The 21,011-nt window shown below is 38.5% G+C and overlaps 2 protein-coding genes across 3 annotated transcripts in view; one reads left to right on the top strand and one right to left on the bottom strand.

The window, feature by feature from the left end:
- Positions 1 to 431: 431 nt before the first annotated feature.
- Positions 432 to 4,338, top strand: LOC117219010 (sensory neuron membrane protein 2). The gene is made up of 8 exons (XM_076522906.1): positions 432 to 751; positions 1,406 to 1,560; positions 1,647 to 1,809; positions 2,170 to 2,421; positions 2,510 to 2,718; positions 3,082 to 3,256; positions 3,643 to 3,885; positions 4,255 to 4,338. Exons 1-8 carry the CDS (start codon positions 650 to 652, stop codon positions 4,336 to 4,338), a joined length of 1,383 nt encoding a protein of 460 aa, XP_076379021.1. The 5' UTR covers positions 432 to 649.
- An 86-nt stretch (positions 4,339 to 4,424) lies between these two features.
- The window catches only part of LOC117218595 (proton-coupled amino acid transporter-like protein pathetic), a 31,699-nt gene continuing 15,112 nt past the window's right edge, over positions 4,425 to 21,011 (bottom strand). For both annotated transcript variants that reach the window (XM_033467113.2, XM_033467122.2), the window contains exons 2-8: positions 16,468 to 16,536; positions 15,374 to 15,466; positions 14,780 to 15,137; positions 12,081 to 12,359; positions 10,435 to 10,613; positions 9,689 to 9,858; positions 4,425 to 7,622 (exon numbers count right to left, since the gene is read on the bottom strand). In XM_033467113.2, the coding sequence (XP_033323004.1) occupies positions 7,378 to 7,622; positions 9,689 to 9,858; positions 10,435 to 10,613; positions 12,081 to 12,359; positions 14,780 to 15,137; positions 15,374 to 15,466; positions 16,468 to 16,536 (1,393 nt within the window). In that variant the 3' untranslated portion in view covers positions 4,425 to 7,377. The remainder of the gene's footprint in view (positions 7,623 to 9,688; positions 9,859 to 10,434; positions 10,614 to 12,080; positions 12,360 to 14,779; positions 15,138 to 15,373; positions 15,467 to 16,467; positions 16,537 to 21,011) is intronic.

The following is a 21,011-nucleotide window of genomic DNA, read 5'->3' as shown; positions in this document are numbered from 1 at the left end:
TTAATGACTTCGATCACTTAAAATGGAAAGTCTCCCGTTTATGACGATCGTCTAAAAGTTCATGCGTGTTTTATTAGTCCTGAGTTATCGCAGTTTGAACGAAAACTACGCTGGGTAGTTTTTTTATTATTAATTACTAATAATGTTCCTTGCAAAAATTATTTCCGCTTCTTTCAATGATTTATCAAACACGAATAGAAAAATATACGATCTCGACGCTATTAATGCACGTAGAATGTAGAGTATCGATCGCAAAGGACGAATAGCGTAAAAGAAACAATTTCTATTTTCATGGTATCAGATTTGTTTGAGTGATATAACCGACGTTATAAAGAATTAATATGATCGTGTACGCTTGTACGTAAATCTGCAGAAGCGCATGAAAATATTATAAGTATCGTTAGCTGGCACTATTGGAAACACGCTGTCTGCAGTGCAAACGCGGTTTATTGCGATTGCTCAAACGAACACAAAAATTACAATCTATAATAAATTAAAATACACGAAAACAAAGCATAAAGTACGTTGATCAAGTTACGAACGGATAATAATTGAATAATAATAATAACTTATACAATAATAATAGTAACCAATTAATGACGAAAATATTGCGAATTCTTTTGCGACAACAAGTGAATATAAACGAACAATGATTCTCGTCAGTGCAATTGGAATCATATTATTTGCGTGTGGTCTATTACTTTACATCGAACAATACATGACGTCTTTTATATTGTCCACAATGCAAGCAGTAAGTACCATTATTATATCGCATGTATTGGGTTGGCAAAACTAAGTAATTGCCGATTTGTACAATGAAATCAAAAATTTTTTTTTACTTGGAACGAAGTTTAATCTGTAATGTATTTTCCATTTTGTTCGATGACCTTTTGCCATCTCTCCGACAACTTGAAAATTCCACGCTCGTAGAAAGTCCGATCCTTTTCGGCCAAAAACTGAGTTAAGTGAGATTTTACAGCGTCATCATCGTTAAAAGTTTTACCACGAAGGGAGTTGTCCAGGGATCGAAATAAATGGTAATCCGATGGCGTGAGATCAGGGCTATACGGTGGGTGTAACATCAATTCCCAACCAATATCCATCAATTTTTGCCGAGTGGACAAAGACGTGTGTGGCCTAGCATTGTCCTGCTGGAAAATGACACCTTTACGATTAACCAATTCTGGTCGCTTTCCCTTGACCGCTGCATTCAATTTGTCCAGTTGCTAACATTCACGGATAATAAAAAATAACATAATAATAATAATAATTTTATAATATAACATTTACGGATATCATAAAAATGGGAGTGAGAGACATCTATAACTGAAATCGGCAGTTATTTAGTTGCCAACCCAATAATTATTATATAAGCGTATACACATTGTAAAACAATCATTTTTAGAATCTGCCACTGGTAGAAGGTTCAATCGGCTATAAGGCGTATATCTCGCCTTTATCGTTAACTTTCTCATGTTATTTGTTTAATGTCACGAATCCCGACGAAATAATGCGCGGAGAAAAGCCGAATCTGGTCGAACATGGACCTTACGTATACAAGTAAGAGTGACAAATTTTCTAAAAATTGCCACAGTAATTTCTCCCTAATTGCATTCTCCCAAATTTACATTTTTCTTCGTGAAAAGCGAGAACTTCCAAAGATATGTGCAAGAAATAGACGAGGAAATGGACGAAATAACATACGTTACAAGAACAATGTACACTTTCAACAAGGAAAAAAGCGTGAAAGAATCTAGTCGCGATAAAGTCACGATACTAAATCCGTTATACGTGGGCTTCGTGAACGCGGTAAGGAAAACGGGCAACGTCATAATCTACGGTCTCCGAAAGTATGCAAAATTTACGTTAGCTGGATCTGATTCGAAATTAAAAGTCTCCCTAATCCCTTCGTAAAGTCTCCCTAATTGACGCTCGGATTGTCCATTTTTGTGCGTCAATTAAGAAGGATTTTACTGTAGTACAACAACAAGCAACAATTATTTGCAATTATTTCGTAGAAAAATCAGTGACAAAATCGTGTTTATTATCCAATTCGCAGCTACGAATCTTGCGTATTATCGATACAAAAATATTAAATATAATTTAATAAAGTCATAAAAATAATAATAAATATAATTTAATGAAGTCATCTTTAACGTCCTTCAACAGCTATCGGGCCTACCTCCAAATTTTATGCAACAATACGGAAATCACTTGCCCAAATTATTTCCAAATCGTAGTAGTATATTTATGAAGGCTCGCGGCACCGACATACTCTTCAACGGAGTAAAGGTAACATGCAACAGAGTCAAGTATCCTGACTTGAAGCTCATATGCATGCAGTTGGCGAGTAGTAAACGGCCACCGGTCTTACGAGCGACCGACGAAGACGATGTCTATCTGTTCAGTTTGTTCCAAAAGGTGAGTTATGTACCACGAGGAAAAGATAAAACGGTGGACCCAGGTCCTATGAACGTAGCGATATGTACCAGGTTTCTGTAACAACCAGACAAACGATACCATCCGTGGGCCATACACCGTTAACAGAGGTTTCAAAAATCTAAGTCTACTCGGCGACACAACTTCTTTCATGGGAGAAAGAGAGCAAGAACTATGGCCAGAACCGTGTAATAAAGTCCAAGGGAGAGACAGCATCACTTGGGCGCCATTGCTGAAACGATTATCTTACGTTACAATGTTTTCGCCGGATCTATGCAGGTCGGAATATATAAACTATTATATAAATAATATATTATTATATATTATATTATATATTATATTATATATCATATTATATTATATTATATTATACTATATTATATTATATATTATATTATATTATATTATACTATATTATATTATATATTATATTATATTATATTATAATATATTATTATATAAATAATATAAAGTCTTCAACACCGTGCTAATTATTCCAATTGTATGACTATAATGAGACGATACTACAATCTAATATATGTTAACTGAAAATAATAAATCATATGTATATATAATAATATAAAATAATAATAATAATATAATAATGATATATATAATAATTGTACATCGTTCAAACGACAGGAGTATAGAAGCTGATTACGACAGGGATGTTACTATACATGGCATGATAGGATGGAAATATACCGTGCAGGAACGCGTGTGGTATCTGAACAATTCGCAGTGTTACTGTCCAATAAAGAATGATTCAGCAAAATGCCTGCAAGAGGGCTTGTACGATGCGACCGAATGCCAGCAGGCAATCTTATTTTCTATTATATAACATTACATAAAAATCGTGCGACACTATCGTATTACGTTTAACAAGGAGAGCTGCCGGAATCGGAGAAAGTATAGAAATCTGTTTGCAAAACGGACTTTCGTTTCTTATGTAAAATATGTGCCAAGCATTGTTCTACATTTAGAGAGCAAGCCACGGTCGCGCCTTGAAAATAATAATATTCAACTGTTTATTACAAGTACAGTAAATTCTCAAGAACAAAGGCAAATTTTGTAAAACGTCGTCAAGGTTTTTCAGTGTAGTGTGCATATTGCTCTTGATCCGGGTACTTTTCTAACACCGGCGGTTCTTCATGCAAGTCCATCGTCTATTATCTTGCGATCTCCGTGATTTATACTTTGCAGAAAGCACCTTTAATAGTTTCGGAACCGCATTTTCTTCACGGTGACCCGAAACTTCTCGCATATGCCGGCGGTTTGAAACCTGTCGAAGAACTTCATTCGATGTATGTTGTCATCGAACCATACACTGGATTTCCCCTCGAGGGTGTGAAGAAGTCACAACTGAACGTGGAGTTGATTAAACAACCGCTCGATCTTCTCGCGAACGTTAGCGAAGGCACTTTTCCTCTGGTGTGGTTCTCGAGTGTAAGCTTTTTTCAAACATTGTACATCGTTTGGACACGTTTCACGAGTTCGGAGGCGCGCGTAAAAATTTATATTCATCATAAATATTAATTCACTCAATATATTCATTATTATTATGACATTATGATATAATATATAATATATGGTATATAATATATAGTATATAATATATACTATATATTATATATTATATACTATATAGTATATAATATATACTATATATTATATATTATATACTATATATTATATACCATATATTATATATTATATACTATATACTATATATTATATACCATATATTATATATTATATACTATATACTATATATTATATATTATATATTATATATTATTATCATTATGATTTCAGAGATTTCAGAGATCACCAGCAATGGTGATCTTAGTACATCCAAATATTGAAGAATTTTTTATATTTCTTTATAATTGCGACTAATCTCTCTTGCAAATATACGTAAACACATAGACCGACGTCATTGAACTCGAACGGTTCAATGCTAAGTGAACAAGTCAAAAGCAAAGTATCTTCAAAATATTTTATTTCTCTTATATTTGTTTTTTTTTCTTGTGCAATCTGATCGCTTCTCGCTATTTTTCGTCACACAGGATAATATCTCCGCGTGCCTGGAAGCACGGTATTTCGTCGCGTTACAATATAAATTACAATATAAATTAATCTAGTTTTCGAAGCGGTACAAATATAATCAATACTTTACAGGGAACCACGTCGACGTTTAAAATAGCATCGCAAGCGTATCAAACAATCCGGCTGTTAAATCTCTTTCACTTTCTGCAACTGATGCCCTTGATAGTAGGGATTTACATGGTTCTGGTCGGTCTACTTTTGTACACTGGGACGTGGTGCAAAGTGGAATCGACGGAGACCACAGGCGAACCGATATTAATATCGTCGAACTCGCAATTGTACGACAGATCCCGTGGGCCTTCGCGACGGCCCGTACACGTGTTCGAGAGATTTCAACGCGTGCACCCTTCCTCGTAGAATGGAAGACGTGCGAACACGGTGATCACATTTCACAAAGAGACCCGTTTGTTGCACACCTCTGCTTGTCGATTATCACGCTAAACGCGGACTACACGGAACTGAAAGTGTAACGCAGAATTATTATTCAATTATTGTTTTTGTAATTCAATTTTTTGTTTCTAATTTTTTTAATTTAATTATTTACATTTCTCCCACAGTTTCTTTTTACCACTCGACTTCGATCTCTTTCGCTTAACTGCGCGCCATTTGTATGTACAATTATGCGACAGCGTGTCATAAACGATTCAGTCAAAATCTGAAGTTCCTTTAGCGAGCTTCTGAAGTCGGATGTTCCATGTCATTCTTCGCAAAACATTCACCGTGTAACAATACTTATAACAAAACGTGTAAAAGCACTATCGCTCTTCGCGATCGATATTTATTTATTAGAAACTATGATAAATCCATCATGGTCAGGCGAAACATTAAAAAAAGAAATCACATTAGATGCGAACCGATACATTTGTCTTACTAAAAGTATAGTAAACTACATGCTAACTGGTACCCTTATATACCTAATACGATGATATTGCAAACGACAATGATCTCATTCTCTGCCGGAACGAGGAATGCTGAAGAATTTCGATGAATACTGTAACAAAACAGGTTTTTAGCCAGTGGCAGGCGCGCTGTATGCATTCACGCCGTTCGATTAGGTTAATCCTAAAAACTAGACCCTGTATTTTCGAGGGCTGGCACAGTGTCGATCGCGTAATATCCTTTTTAATAAATGTGTATCTATTCTATAAAAGTCGTTCTTATTTCTTTCTATTTCAACTTCATTCTCTCTCTCTCTCTCTCTCTCTCTCTCTCTCTCTCTCTCTCTCTCGAACATGACAACAACGCATCGAATATGTGCAAGGTGACCGGTCGACCGAATTATCGCCGTCCAGCGAACGAATGTTGCTTAAGCAAGCAAGAAAAATTAACACCTATTAAACCATTTTTCTTGTTACTATTTACAAATTGGTGCGCATTTACTGTACACGACAACAGTTCTTATTTTCAAGTTCCTCCTCCGAAATGATTTGCAGTTTATTTAATGTATTATTATTTAATAATTATTAATATTATAAATTATTATTATTATAATTATTAATAATATATATAATTATTATTATTATATTATAAATTATTATAAATAATAATAATTATTATTTAATAATATATTATTTATTTAATGTTATAAATGTTGGCTACTCGATTCGATCAGTTTATCAGTAGATAATTAATCGACTCGCTTCTAGCAATATTGTTCCAAGGATTTCAAATCATTTCTGAATACTAACTGCAAGCGTAACCTTTTCATTGTTACACTTTCTGATTTAAAATATTAATAATATTAATAATACAATACTATAATAATATAATGTAATACAATATAATAATATAGTAATAATATAATAATAATAATTTAATAAAATAATAATCAGCACCGGAAGGGTTAACAGCACACGTGCCTCGTGGGTTCATTCACTGGACAAGTCACCTCGCGCACAGTTATCGCGCTTCCCAACGCGAGTTCCCGAATATTTACAATGAATATTTATCCTATTTGCCAGACTTCTGAACGATGTCACACTCTGTCTCACAGACATTTCCACGTAGTTCATGCGAAAAGAATACTGAGAGATGCGAGGGGTAACGATGCTCGAGCTAATTTAATAACAATCGATCAAACCGTAACGTTTACGGCCGCTAAAGAGAAAAGGAGCACACCTTAAGTAAACAGTCGGAATAAATATCAAAAATATACATGAGAAACGTCCGAATTGGATGTTCCCCGCGTCCGAGTTGCGACGGTGAACGGCGCGGCGGACAAAACTCGTCACTTCTGAACCAGTTAATTATCGATCTAGGTGCCCTGATGCTTCTTTTTTTTTTTAAAGAGAATGCGAAGATACGTCGACAGGCGTGTGAAGGAAATATAAGTTTCATTTAAAAAGCTCGAAGCGATTTGGATCGTTCGTAAAATAAAAATCCTTTCGACGATACTCGCTATTGTGATTTGTCGCCGAACGAACACTGATCAACTTCCTTCGGGCAAAGTCGAACAGCTTAAATTGACGTCAACGCAAAGCTATTAAGAACTAAGTTCCATAAATTGTCGTACCGAAAATCGAGGAGATTATTTTCGGTAATCTTTTGTAAAGTTCGATCCGAGTTGATAAACGTTTAACCGAACGAATTAGTAAGATTCGTAAAACATCGTGGGCAACATTAAAGTCTGCGTTCCTTTGTTATTCGAGTTTTATACGTCGCGCGACACACTGCGGCGGGCGGAACACGGCGATCGTGACCAGGACGGTCACGTTCGGAGCACGAACGTTACGAAATCGTTTACCGAATTCTGGTCTCGACGAGACCGGAGGCGTCGTGTTCGAACGCAAGTCTTTTCACGGGCGGACACGAGTCAAAGTCCCGCGAATCTCAGTTGCGATAAATCTTTATTATGTCCTCTATGGAGATCCACGAACCGAATATCAACGCGAACGTCGAGAATAGCAGAAGCACGATGTTTTTCCAGAGCCTCCACTTGAACGTGCCCAGATGGCCCTCCCAGCAGGATATCGTTTCCACGATCGCTGGAATGCTGATGCCGAGCACCGAGAAAAATACGGCGCCCACCAGAGAAATGAACGGCTCCAGCTGAGGAACCAGCAGCGCCACCACAACTGTAACAAGAAAGAACACGATCTTTTATTTAACCTTTTAGGCACGACGCGCCACTATAGTGGCTTCCTCTAATAGCTCACTCGCTCATCGTTTGATCCAAATAATCGTCTTCATTGCATTGTTTCACATTTCTTTTGTCTTCACATCGATTTACAACAGTCTACAGGGTGTCACAAAAATGTCTCGCAATCCGGAAATGGCGGGTTCCTCGGATCATTTGAAGCAACTTCTTCCTCTACAAAAATGTTCTCCGAGGCACCGTTAACGAGTTATTAACGAAAAACAGTGACCAATAAGAATCGAGTACGGCTGACGCGGGCGGCCCAGCCAACCAGCGCGCGAAGCCCAGTTCCGCTCATTGGCTCGATCGCCTCGCGCCAGCCGAGCTCGCCTCTCATTGGTCACTATTTTTCGTTAATAACTCGTTAACGGTGCCTCGGAGAAAATTTTTGTAAAGGAAAAAGTTGCTTCAAATGGCCCGAGGAACCCGCCACTTTCGAATTGCGAGACATTTTTGGGACACCCTGTATATACAGTATCAGACTCTGTACAGTACATATCAGACTCTACCGTCCAGAGAAATAGCCTCGCGCAGAATTCAGCCGTACCTAAAAGGTTAAACGATCTCACGATTGTTCTCGAGGTTGTTCGAGCGCGTTTCACTTTTTTACGAGGTTGCCAGGTATGTAAATTCGGTCGCAGAAATGTTCGGCAACTATTTAATACGAAAAGAGCTTTAAAACATTCGGGCAAATTACTTGAGTATTTTTTTAAATGCTAGAAAGTTCAGTTTGACCGAACAATCGCCAAGGAAACGTGTCTCGTAATCTCGCGCATCGGTGCACAAAAATTGACACTTTGGGAAGAGGAGATACGATTATTCGAGCCTTTTATAGTTATTGACAATTCGTAATTATAACAACAAACACCGCAAGGCTCGAACAATCGTATCTCCTCTTCCCAAATTGTCCAGTTTTGTGGACAATCTGAGCGTCAGTAAGGGAGACATTTGCTTCTCGTTCGGCTGCGCGCAGTACAGTAACGTCTCCCTAACTGACGCTCAGCTTGGAAACAATAATGGATAATTTGGGAAGAGGAGACACGATTGTTCGACCCATGCGTCTCGTTTTTATAGTTACGAATTGTCAAATAATTATAAAAACGAGCCGCAAGGCTCGAACAATCGTGTCTCCTCTTCCCAAATTCTCCATTATTGTCAGCGTCACTTAGGGAGACATTACTGTACATCAGGGGTGTCAAACTCGCGGCCCGAGATGAACATTTTTGATGTCAAGTATCAGGACGTAAACAATAATTTAACTTTATACATGTTTATTACAATGTACTAATCAAAATAAAAATATTTGTTTCTATGAACATTGATCTTTTTTTTTACGGCCCACCTAAAGTTAAGCATCGTTTATTTGGCCCAAGTTAGCTTTTGAGTTTGACACCCCTGCTGTACATCATCGTTACATCGACGGTGATAACGTGTGCCCGGATGATTTTCTATCTATCGTAAATAAAAGCTGGACGGCCAACGCATTCAGGTGTCGAATGCACCGATGCAATGAATATGAAGCCATAAATTGTCAATGAGCTGGCCAAGCACGACATGTCGATACGAGTCACTGAACGGTGAGTCACGATGCTAGAGAACTACCTCTAACAGGTAGTTTCCTGACACACTCCGCCGTGATTGCTATTCCGACGCGCGCCTCCGCCGTTCCATAGCCGTTCGCGTTTCTCTCTGTCTTTCTTAGAAAAGCAACATGCGTGACTGGAACACGCCGATCCCGGAGACCGGTCCATAGCAAGAAGAATAATCGTGTCTTGTTATCGCAGAAATGTTGTAATATCCATTCTCATTCGTTACCGCCGACAGAGGCGATCTATTCCGTGTAACGAACGATTCGATTCGAGAAATCGGGAACGCTGTTCCCGACGAATTCTGGTGTTTTTATTTTTTTTTTTTTAAGCAATTTGCCCGTTTCGTGGATATTTTATTCTACAATCGTAACAATAGAAATTCGATGTCGAAGTATTAGAGAAAGAAATCGCTTGCCTGTGAACAGAACCATAAATATCCTCATCAGCGTTTCGCACAAGGTTTGATACTTGTGGCTGCACTTGTCCTTGATCGACGACCATATGATCTCCATTGGAACGAAATACTGGAGACCGTAGGTGAACAGAACAGCTACGGCGATTAGTATCTTCACGGCTTGACCTAATCTGTAAGATTTCCTTCGTTGTAATTTCTTTGATTATACTAAGAGAGACAGGCGTCTCTATATTCTTATTTCTAGACTGCGGATCTTTATGCGAAATAAAAATGATTTGAGACAATTCTAAGAAATTCAAATTAGATGAAAATATATTTTCTCTTTTAACAATCGTAATTAGTTGTACTGGACCTATTCATTTTCGTCACAAATGCATAAAATTCGCAGTCTATTTGCTTCTATGTGGAAAGATTCCAATTTAGCGAAAAATTATATAGTAATAAATAAATATAGTATTCAATAATAATATTATATAATACAATATTTATAAATATTAATAATTATATATATAATATAATATAATATAATATAATATAATATAATATAATATAATATAATATAATATAATATAATATAATATAAAACATTATATATAATAATATTTATTTACAAATAATAAATAATAACGAAAGTTTATTTATTATTATTCAGTTTAGTATTTAACCTACAGAGTTTCGTAAACAATGGCAAGAGACTTTATCTTATTCCAAAATACGATTTTTCATTTCGTATGTTTCGAGCTTACATTTCATTTGTCGGCAGGCTTAGCGTGATGCTCGGCCGTACGTCTTCACCGTACGCCAAATAACCGAATATACCCAATACAGCATAGAGGGACACCACAATCGTCATCGTTATATTAAGAACACTCGGACATCCAAGAAAGTGTCCGGGATTCCGCATGGTATTTTCTACGGGCATCACCTGCGCAAAAGTAATTTCATTAATCACAAGTAGTAGATCGTTTACGAAGTCTCGCTTAAAAGTATTTGTTTAATTAAATATATTTGGAAAATGCCCAGCCTCGTTTCTAGTGCACTTCTCCTCGAGATACACTGCAATCGATTGCAATTCACGATTGCAATTTCAATACTTAACTATCAATATCAATGAAATTTTCGGTACGCTTATAAGTTGCCGAGATCTACGAAATGCATTGTTTAAAAATTCTTTCATGTTTGGTTATTCTAGCCAGATGGAAAATTTTTCAAAATTTTACCAACTCAATATCTAGTAAATTATTCGGTCCAATATCTCAGAATAATTCTAATTGTTTATATTATATGTAATATATTATACATATATATTATACGTATATACAGTAATGTCTCCCTAATTGACGCTCAGATTGGAAACAAAAATGGATTGTTCAAGCCTTGCGGCTCGTTTTTATAATTATAGACAATTCGTAACTATAAAAACGAGACGCATGGCTCGAATAATCGCATCTCCTCTTCCCAAATTGTCTATTGTCTGTATTGTGTATTATATATATATGTACAATAATAATAATAATAATAATAAAATAAAATAATGAAATAATATAAATATTAAATAATAAAATAAAATAATAAAATAATATCATTTTTTTTATATATTATTATTATATTATATATATATAATTCATTAGGAATTCGGAATAATTAATTATAAAATATATTCCTAATAAATAATTAATTTATTAGGAATATATTAATATATAATTTATATTAGGAAAGCGAAAGTTCTGGGGTAAGGGCTCTTCCCAAGCGACGGTTCCGGGGTAATGCCTCTTATCAAAAGGCATCGCCTTTCCCCACTGGCCACGTGGTCAAATCCTTCGGGAACAAAGTCTCAATTCTTTGGCAAGACGACGTCGGGCCGCTTGCCTTATTCAAACATACATTGTCTCGATCGGCAACCTAAGACACCCGATAGCCGGAAGACCCAAGTGGTCTCCAACCGTCGTCCGTTGCCAGGTTTTATTGTACATATATACATATACTATTTTAAATTAGGAGGACCGGAAAGTAATGTCGTTTCTGCGCACATTTATCTGTTTCAATTTAATGTAAACAAACGACATAACTTTTCGGTCTCCCTAATATTTAGGTTGATGATATACGCTCATTGTTGAGGCCACGAGCATCTTCAGATCATATCGTAAATCTATCAAAGACCCTAGTTCGACAATTCTTACAGAACTCTCTCTCTCTCTTTCTAACAATGTGTTGCCGCTGACAAATTATTAGCCCTCCTTCAGCTTATTAACCCTCTTTCACACTTCCTATCGTTTCTAGTATAAATATATACAAACATGACATCTTGCTAAGTCTTGTTATCTGTGCTATTGTCTTGTTATAATTATGCAGGCTATGATTACGCGCTATACGTTGGTAAAATGGTACTTACAACGCCGATACCTTCGATCGCGAATATCACCGTGGCAAAAAACGTGGGCAACTGCGAGACCGACGAGAACAATTTAACGTTCGGTGCTGGCAGTTGTATGTCTCTGAAAATGTAATAGAGGGTTATGGCGAAGCCGGCCATCATGCAGACATTGGCGACCATGGAAACCGGCACCATGTACTTCAGATTTCGTATCTGACCCAAGAGCAATACCGCTGGCAGCAACGCGAGAATATAATAGCGGGATGATATGTCCAAGCCGCTGTTATAGTTCGCCACCTGAAATCAAACGGTGACAAATTCTTTCATATGTTTGCGTTATGTATACATAATATTAAGCGTAGACAGAATGCTATTGATAACAACCCTGAACCCTATTTATAACAATCTTTGGACAATTAGTAAGGATGTCTATAATACAGGGTGTCCCGGGAAAACAAACTATCGCATACGTTCTTATTTTTAAAGAAAATAAGAAATAACTATTTGAATGATCCGTTTCAGAATAAAAATAATATCGATCCGTTCGGGACAATTGCAATTCTCCCAGCAATGAATTATTTCTTACTTCTTTGATTGAAATATAATAAGAGATATAATCCTCGAAATAATATGCAACGAGAAGATTTTATCTGAAGAAATGTTAACAGCAATTTTCTTCGAGCAGAACTCTTCCTCCAAAACGTTCATCCTTGAGAGATGTTCGTCTGGGTCCATGTAACGTCGCCGCGAAATAAAATAATCATTCCACCGACCGATGCGGAAAATGGCAGAAGGAAAAAATCGTCGTTATTGTCAGATAATATCGTTTGACGTAGTTGGACCGGTTATTTTATCTTGCAGAAACGTCGATCGTATAATTATTTCAATTAGTATTATATTATATTTATATTTATATTATATTATAATAGTATTATATTATATTATAATATTATTAGTATTATATTATATTATAATATTATTAGTATTATATTATATTATAATATTATTAGTATTATATTATAATATTATTTATCGACGATACCGTAGAACTATAAAAGCTATGCATTCGGCGGAAAAAGAAATCATTCGCAATCAAATTCGACTGGCTGGGAAAAATCAAGGAAAAGAACAAGGGAAAACGCGGAACTTTTAAACGACGATATATCTCGAAAGTGAGAGAACGCGGATATTGTTCGACTTGATCACCTTGGTTATTTCCAGCATTATTGAATCGATTACTATTCGTTTTCCCTCGATTAATCGACGTGGATGCGATTGCAAAGCCGTACGTCAGCCGCCGTACGTCAGCCGCCGTACGATTTATAATTTCCTCGTTTCGCGATGCAATGATTCAAAGTATTTCGTCTGGCTGATCACTTATCGAACGGGCCAATAAATATAAAATGCGACGAAAAAAAAGCCTTCGACAATCTCGCAGCGATTGATAAAATATCATTATGCTCGTCGTACCGAAACACGAATTTCCTTTCTTAATGAAATCATCGGCGCTCATTATCGCGAGATGAATGACTCATCTCACAGATTACAATTCGTACACGGTTGTAAAAAATCAAGCCGAGCCGATTATTCGGCCGATTTTCCTTTTTCTCGTCATACGTGCAACAAGAATTACCGTGAAACATCGTAAACGTTGCTTCAATGAATTCCCACGACTCTTTAGTTAACGTGATCGTTAGAAAATCAGAAGAAAATTGATTTCTGCGAAATTATCGGGAAAATAATAGAACGCTTGCGAGATTAATTAGTATCAATGTTTGAGTAATTATTGTACAGTGCGATTAACTGTTTCATCGTGCAACGGTGCTGCGTATTTAATATTCAGACGTCGGTGCTCGAGTCCATTTAATTCCAAAGTACAAATATTGTTATTTGCTAACTAATTTAGATCTCCGCGTGTTCTATTAAGATCGTTTTCTAGCTAATTTTGGCGATTTTGAGCTTATTTTGGGTAATTTTTGAGCTAATTTTGACGATTTTGAGCTTATTTTGACAATTTTGACCTAATTTTGACGATGTTGAGCTAATTCTGTCGATTTTGAGCTAATTTTGATAATTTCTTAGCTAATTTTGGCGATATATTGGGCTAATTTGGCCGATTTTGAGCTAATGTTGGCGATTTTGAACTTATTTTGGGAAATTCTTGTGCTAATTTTGACGATTTTGAGCTTATTTTGATCATTTGTGAGCTTATTTTGACAATTTTGAGCTAATTTTGACGATGTTAAGCTAATTTTGTCGATTTTGAGCTAATTTGGATAATTTTTTAGCTAATTTTGGCGATATCTTGGACTAATTTTGCCGATTTTGAGCTAATGTTGGCGACTTTGAGCTATTTTTGGTCATTTGTGAGCTAATTTTACCGATTTTGAGCTAACGTTGGCGATTTTGACGCAATTTTCGCCATTTTTGAGCCAATGTTGCCGATTTTTGAACATCTCTAGTTACGTCAAGCATATTTTAAACAGCGCCGATCCTAAGCAGCCTTCGTTGCTTACACGTTGCCCGAATAGATCCGCTGTTCGATCGTTAATCGAGAACACACGACCCCTCGCGATGTTTATAAGTCGGCAGTGAAATTTTCGAATGCTAGATCAAAGTGACTCGTTCCGCGCGCAGTCGAAGGTTGGCGTTCGCGCGCGGCGAGACACGTTCCTCGCGGTGAAAGACAAAGAAGATCAACCAAGGAGATATCTTACCTGCTGTATCGAGGTCGCGACGAACACCACGTAAACGCACGAACCACCCACGTAAGTGGCGCACAATGCGGATTTTACAAAGATTCGACTGACGTTCGCCAAAGGTCTGACCGGCTTCGGTCCGTAAAGGAATGCAGCCTCAGCTGTCTCGGCGTACGTCATCTGAGGTGTTTTCGTCCTCTTGCAGAGCACGTGGGACGAGTGGACCAGTATGTGGACACAATGGGCGCATATGAACCCAATTATTATCGTGCCGATGCTGCCGATCAAAAGGCCGCCGTTTCGTATGGCGTTCGGCATCGCGAGGATTCCGGTGCCCAGGGACGATTTCAGCAAATGCGCCAGCGCCCCGGCATCGCTGCAACAGAAACATCGCTGTTCGTTAATATTTCTCCCCTTTTTTTCTCTCGCTCCTCTTGGATTCTTCTACGATCTCGTTCGACCAGAACGCGAGGCGTATCGTTCGCTAAACCCACGAATCAACGACGATTGTTCGTCCTCGTTCGTTTTTTGTTGCTTTTGCATCTTCGAATTTATCTTTCCCGCGGGAGGTTCGCGATAAACGGAAGCGCAAAGAGATACATAGTAACTTACGAGTTGGAGTTTTTCTTGTCGCGATGCTCGAAGGGATCGTACAATTCGTCCTTCTCGTTGAATTCGCCGATCACTACGGGCGCTATCTTGGTGCTGGAAACAAACGAATCGGTGCAGGTGCATTAGCGCTTCTGATTACGTGCGACACGATCACGTGCGCGCGCGTGCTCGATTGCTGGGGACTGCAATTTCGGACTTTCACGGATTCGAAGAATCTCATTGGCAACGTAAATCGGAACGATCATTGTCCTCTGGGGCGCCGGATATGCGATGTCGCGCGTCTATTGCAATCGGAACGCGCGAAGATGCCAAGATGCGATGCGCGGAAACGGTGTTGAAAATTGTGAGAGTTGTCCACGTTATTGCTAATTAATTGCCGATCCGGCCGTATCGGGGCCGTCTATCAAAGTTAAATTGACAGATTCTCTGAGCTGCACTTTATCGGGCGCCATCAATCAAGCTTGATAACACAGCACACAAGGAGATTTCCGACTTGCTTCAGAAATCACTTAACTTGGAATTTTTTTCCGGCGTCGGTATTAAGGTTGTACTCGTTAAGTAAAGCATTATGCATTGTGTGCGCGTACTTGTGTTTTTTGGGTGTGCGTACGCGTATGTATGATCGGTCATGTTGGATCGATTGTGACGTAGATCGCTCTACGGTCATTTAAATGTCATGTCATTGAATCGAAAGCTCCGAAAAGAACGCAGATAGCACAAGACGCCTTAAAGACGTCTTTAAGACGTCTTAAAAACGTCTGGTGTAGGACGTATGGTATGAAACGTCCCGAATGTCCCATGAAGAGCTTAGAAACGTCCTGTGTTACAAATCAAGACGTCTTATGGACATCGTTAAAACGTCCTGTGAACGTCTAAACAACGTCTTAAAGACGTCTCAAATTGGACGTCCTTTTAACGCCTGAGATAAGACGTCTTAAAGACGTTCATTTTATGGTATACGACGTCCAGACCTAAGATGGACGTAAAATGAACGTCTATAAGACGTCCAGTGCTTATCGGGAAGCGACAATTAGTGCAATTAACCGCCGTAGCACGTATTATGTAATAACGAATCATCGATGACGGAATAATACCTGCTGGTGAATTCCTGCATCGGATTTTCCATAGCTGCTTGTTCCTTTTCTGCTTTCCCCATGATGAATCTGGAAGCAAAACATGCATAGATTTTATACTAAATACCAGATAACGGAACAACGGAAGCATAAATGTTATATTCGCTCGTCCGCCGAATATATCTGTGCCGTTATACGAACGGAATTTACCGAAAAATCCCCCAGCGTCGAGCGATAATTAACGATCAATTAATGTGTAGTATCCTTATCGCGACGACGAGCCGCTTATCCCCCCAATCAATCGAGCCGCGCGACAACAGAGACAAATAAAATTCCAGATCAAATCGTTTGCCGCAAATATTATACACGCTTATCGATGTAGGTGAGCTGTCATGCGAGATTATATCAGTCACTTCTTTTTTTTTTCACTCGACACCGCAGAATTTCGATAAAAGCGATGAGTATCAAATTTCGCGAACGACTGATAAAAAGAGATCCGACTCGGATAACCTGGTGTTTGGAAACAAAGCCGAATTCGTCGCACTTCCAAATTCTCGAGTTCTCTTTACAGATACATATCGACGGTTAATGCGAAACGTTGTAACAACGATGACCGATATGTCGGCGAAAATTTTCCACGAATGCGTCAATTGCCTTATCGACGAAATTATCATAATTCGTTGGTCATTAACGGGCATATAACTTTGATCGATCGACCAACTATAACGAGGAGAGCGCTCCTCTAGGCTTTTTCGATGAGATTTCGCACGATTTCGCACGAGCTTTGTAAAGTCGAATCTGACAACGACCGGTTCCGGATGCGAACGGCTCATAGTTTTTGAGATATTCAACCCTTTCACGGTGGAATAAAATCATAGATTTCGTCCAGAATAGAATGCGCAATTTTTTTTATCGCTTTAAACCGTTAGCCGACGGCGACGTATGGACGAAGTCCACGTAATTACGTCATACATGTCACAAGGAAATGGTAATTTTACATGTTCAACGAAAATACTTGTTCTACGATTTAGGTTGAAACGCTTGTGAAACGTATTCATAAATTTTAGAATAATTCTAGAACAACTCGCCGAAAGGAACTGTTTGTGATCGATAAAAAAACCCGTCTCGCGACCGTCTAAATTATTGTCACTGCAAAATGTCACTGTAAAACAATCTACACGACCACATTACGTTGAAACGTGCTGACAAAGGGAGAACAGTTTGCCTCGTATACGTTACGAATTATGGTTCGTTCTTTATGGCTCGGTTCATCAATCACTTAGCAGTTTGCAAGGAATTTTATCAATGATAAATGTCGAACCCAGTCTCTTCGCACGATTCATGGTACTGTCTGACAATGATATATGCACGTGCACATTTGTACAATTAAGAATTTTCAGGGCGACGTTTCGAACAATAATGGATGAAGCATCGATAGACAGATTAACAGACAATAATAATAATAATTAACAGATAATAATAAGTAAAACATTGACCTTCGCCGAGGAAAAAATTATTACAGAAAATTTGCCCTAATCGACGCTCAGCTTGTGCAGCAATTTCTCCCTAATTCGCGCTCAGATTGCACAGAAAAATGAACAATTTGGGAAGAAGAGATTATTATTATTTATTTCATATGATTATTATTCGAGCCTCGCGGCTCATTTTTATAGTTACCGATTGTCAACGACTATAAAAAGACGCAATGCCCCGAATAATCGCATCTCCTCTTCCCAAATTGTCCATTTTCGTGCGAGATCTGAGCGCGAATTAGGGAGAAGAAATGACTGCATCAGGAATTGTAAAAGCAAAAGTCGGAAACCAGTGATTTTTACTGATTTGATAGTTCTAGTGTTAAAAGTATTAGAAAAATGGACTATTTTGGAAGAGAAGATACGATTATTCGAGCCTTTACAGTTGCAGTGAATTATACCTAATTCGCGCTCAGATTGCGCACAAAAATGGACAATATATAGGAAGACAAGATTATTATTATTTATTTTATAGTTACCGATTGTCAACGACTATAAAAAGACGCAATGCCCCGAATAATCGCGTCTCCTCTTCCCAAATTGTCCATTTTCGTGCGAGATCTGAGCGCGAATTAGGGAGAAGAAATGACTGCATCGGGAATTGTAAAAGCAAAAATCGGAAACCAGTGATTTTTACTTCCTTGCTGGTTCTAGTGTTAAAAGTATTGGAAAAGCCTTTATTCGAGCCTTCTCTTCCCAAATTGACCATTTTTGCTTCCAAGCTGAGCGTCAATTCGGGAGAATTTACTGTTCAAGATTCGCGACCCTTCGGAATCGCTTGAAATTAATCGGGCCTAACATCCGCAAATAACGAGCTGCCAAGCCTCTGCATAAAAATGCACGAATTACAACGCATTAAAATTGACATTAGCACACGTTAATTCGATCGATTGATCCGTCCACGAGACGATTACCCAACTCGCAGTGCGACCAAAGCGAAAAGCATCTGCTACCGTTCGCGATATCTTTCTGTCGCGACTTGAGCAGCGTTTATTCCCTGCTATGGATTTATGGCTTCGATTAATCACTTTCAACGGTGGCAATTGCATTGGATTAGTTCTTCGCGACAGTGTCTGCGGCTCGATCCTAGCGAAAGATAATGCCGATAATGCCTCTCTAGCGACGAATTCGAACTTTCTCTCGCGACTCTAATTTTCGTATACGAATTTCGGATGCAAATCTATGTGTATATGTATTTGTTTTATTTGCTGGAGAAAGGTCACAGCGCAAAAGTGTCCGCGCTTAAAGTCACGACGCAAATTTATCCCTACCGCACGATAAATAATTCTAGGAAAAAAAGCAGCTTCGATATACGTCATTCTAATTCTATAATAAGAATAACAAAACGAAGGACAGCTTAAATTATGAGCGTTAGTCATTCGGATGTTTGCATATACAACAGCATATCGCGGCGATTAGTATCCGCGATGTTTAGTGCGCGAAAGAATAATATTCATAGTTGAACTTCCAAGAAGGTGTGCATTGTGTAACAGCCACTCGTACGCTGCTGCTTTTTATTAATTATACGTTCCAACGATAGGCGTGTATGTGTTCTATTTCTGCCGTGCACAGAATAATTAGAACCGCAAAAGTCTACAGTTTCTGAACACATGGTACACCATTGTACTATTAACAACGTTCGATATATTGGCCAAGAATTCTGCCGTGCCAAATGTTTTCAAGTTGCTCACGATTTTCTAGCACGGTGTACAGTAAATTCTTCCTAATCGACGCTCGGATTATGCACGAAAATGGACAATTTCAGAAGTGAAGATACGATCGATCGAGCGTTGCAATTACAAAAACGAGTCGCGAGCCTCGAACAATCGCATCTCCTCTACCCAAATCGTCCATTTATGCTTCCAAGAAATTACTGTAGAGATTGAAAGCCGTGGGAAAATGCGAAATTGGAGCAGCGGAGCCTGCAATTTCGTCACGTAAGGACGTCGACTGCGCCGAGAGAAGTTCCGCGGGAAAAAATAGATCGGGAATAGAAGGTTGCGTCTTAAAAATGTCTGGTGTAGAACGTCTGCTGTGAGACGTCCCGCATGTCCCATGAGGAGCCTAGAAACGTCCTGTGTTGCAAATCAAGACGTCTTATGGACATCGTTAAAACGTCCTGTGAACGTCTAAACAACGTCTTAAAGACGTCTCAAATTGGAAGTCTTTTTAACGTCTGAGATAAGACGTCTCAAAGACGTCCATTTTAGGGCATACGACGTCCAGACCTAAAATGGACGTAAAACGAACGTCTTTAAGACGTCCAGTGCTTATCGGAAAGCGACAATTAATGCAATTAACCGCCGTAGCACGTATTATGTAATGGCACGATTTTCCAACACGGTGTACAGTAAATTCTCCCTAATCGACGCTCGGATTATGCACGAAAATGGACAATTTCAGAAGTGAAGATACGATCGATCGAGCGTTGCAATTACAAAAACGAGTCGCGAGCCTCGAACAATCGCATCTCCTCTACCCAAATCGTCCATTTATGCTTCCAAGAAATTACTGTAGAGATTGAAAGCCGTGGGAAAATGCGTAATTGGAGCAGCGAAACCTGCAATTTCGTCACGTAAGGACGTCGACTGCGCCGAGAGAAGTTCCGCGGGAAAAAATAGATCGGGAATAGAAGGTTGCGTCTTAAAAATGTCTGGTGTAGAACGTCTGCTGTGAGACGTTCCGCATGTCCCATGAGGAGCCTAGAAACGTCCTGTGTTGCAAATCAAGACGTCTTATGGACATCGTTAAAACGTCCTGTGAACGTCTAAACGACGTCTTAAAGACGTCTCAAATTGGAAGTCTTTTTAACGTCTGAGATAAGACGTCTCAAAGACGTCCATTTTAGGGCATACGACGTCCAGACCTAAAATGGACGTAAAATGAACGTCTTTAAGACGTCCAGTGCTTATCGGAAAGCGACAATTAGTGCAATTAACCGCCGTAGCACGTATTATGTAATGGCACGATTTTCCAACACCGTGTACAGTAAATTCTCCCTAATCGACGCTCGGATTATGCACGAAAATGGCC

This window comes from Megalopta genalis, chromosome 6 (assembly GCF_051020955.1).
Source record: "Megalopta genalis isolate 19385.01 chromosome 6, iyMegGena1_principal, whole genome shotgun sequence".
NCBI lineage: Eukaryota > Metazoa > Arthropoda > Insecta > Hymenoptera > Halictidae > Megalopta > Megalopta genalis.
The sequence above is the reverse complement of the archived record's forward strand: the minus strand, read 5'-3'. Positions and strand labels throughout refer to the sequence as shown.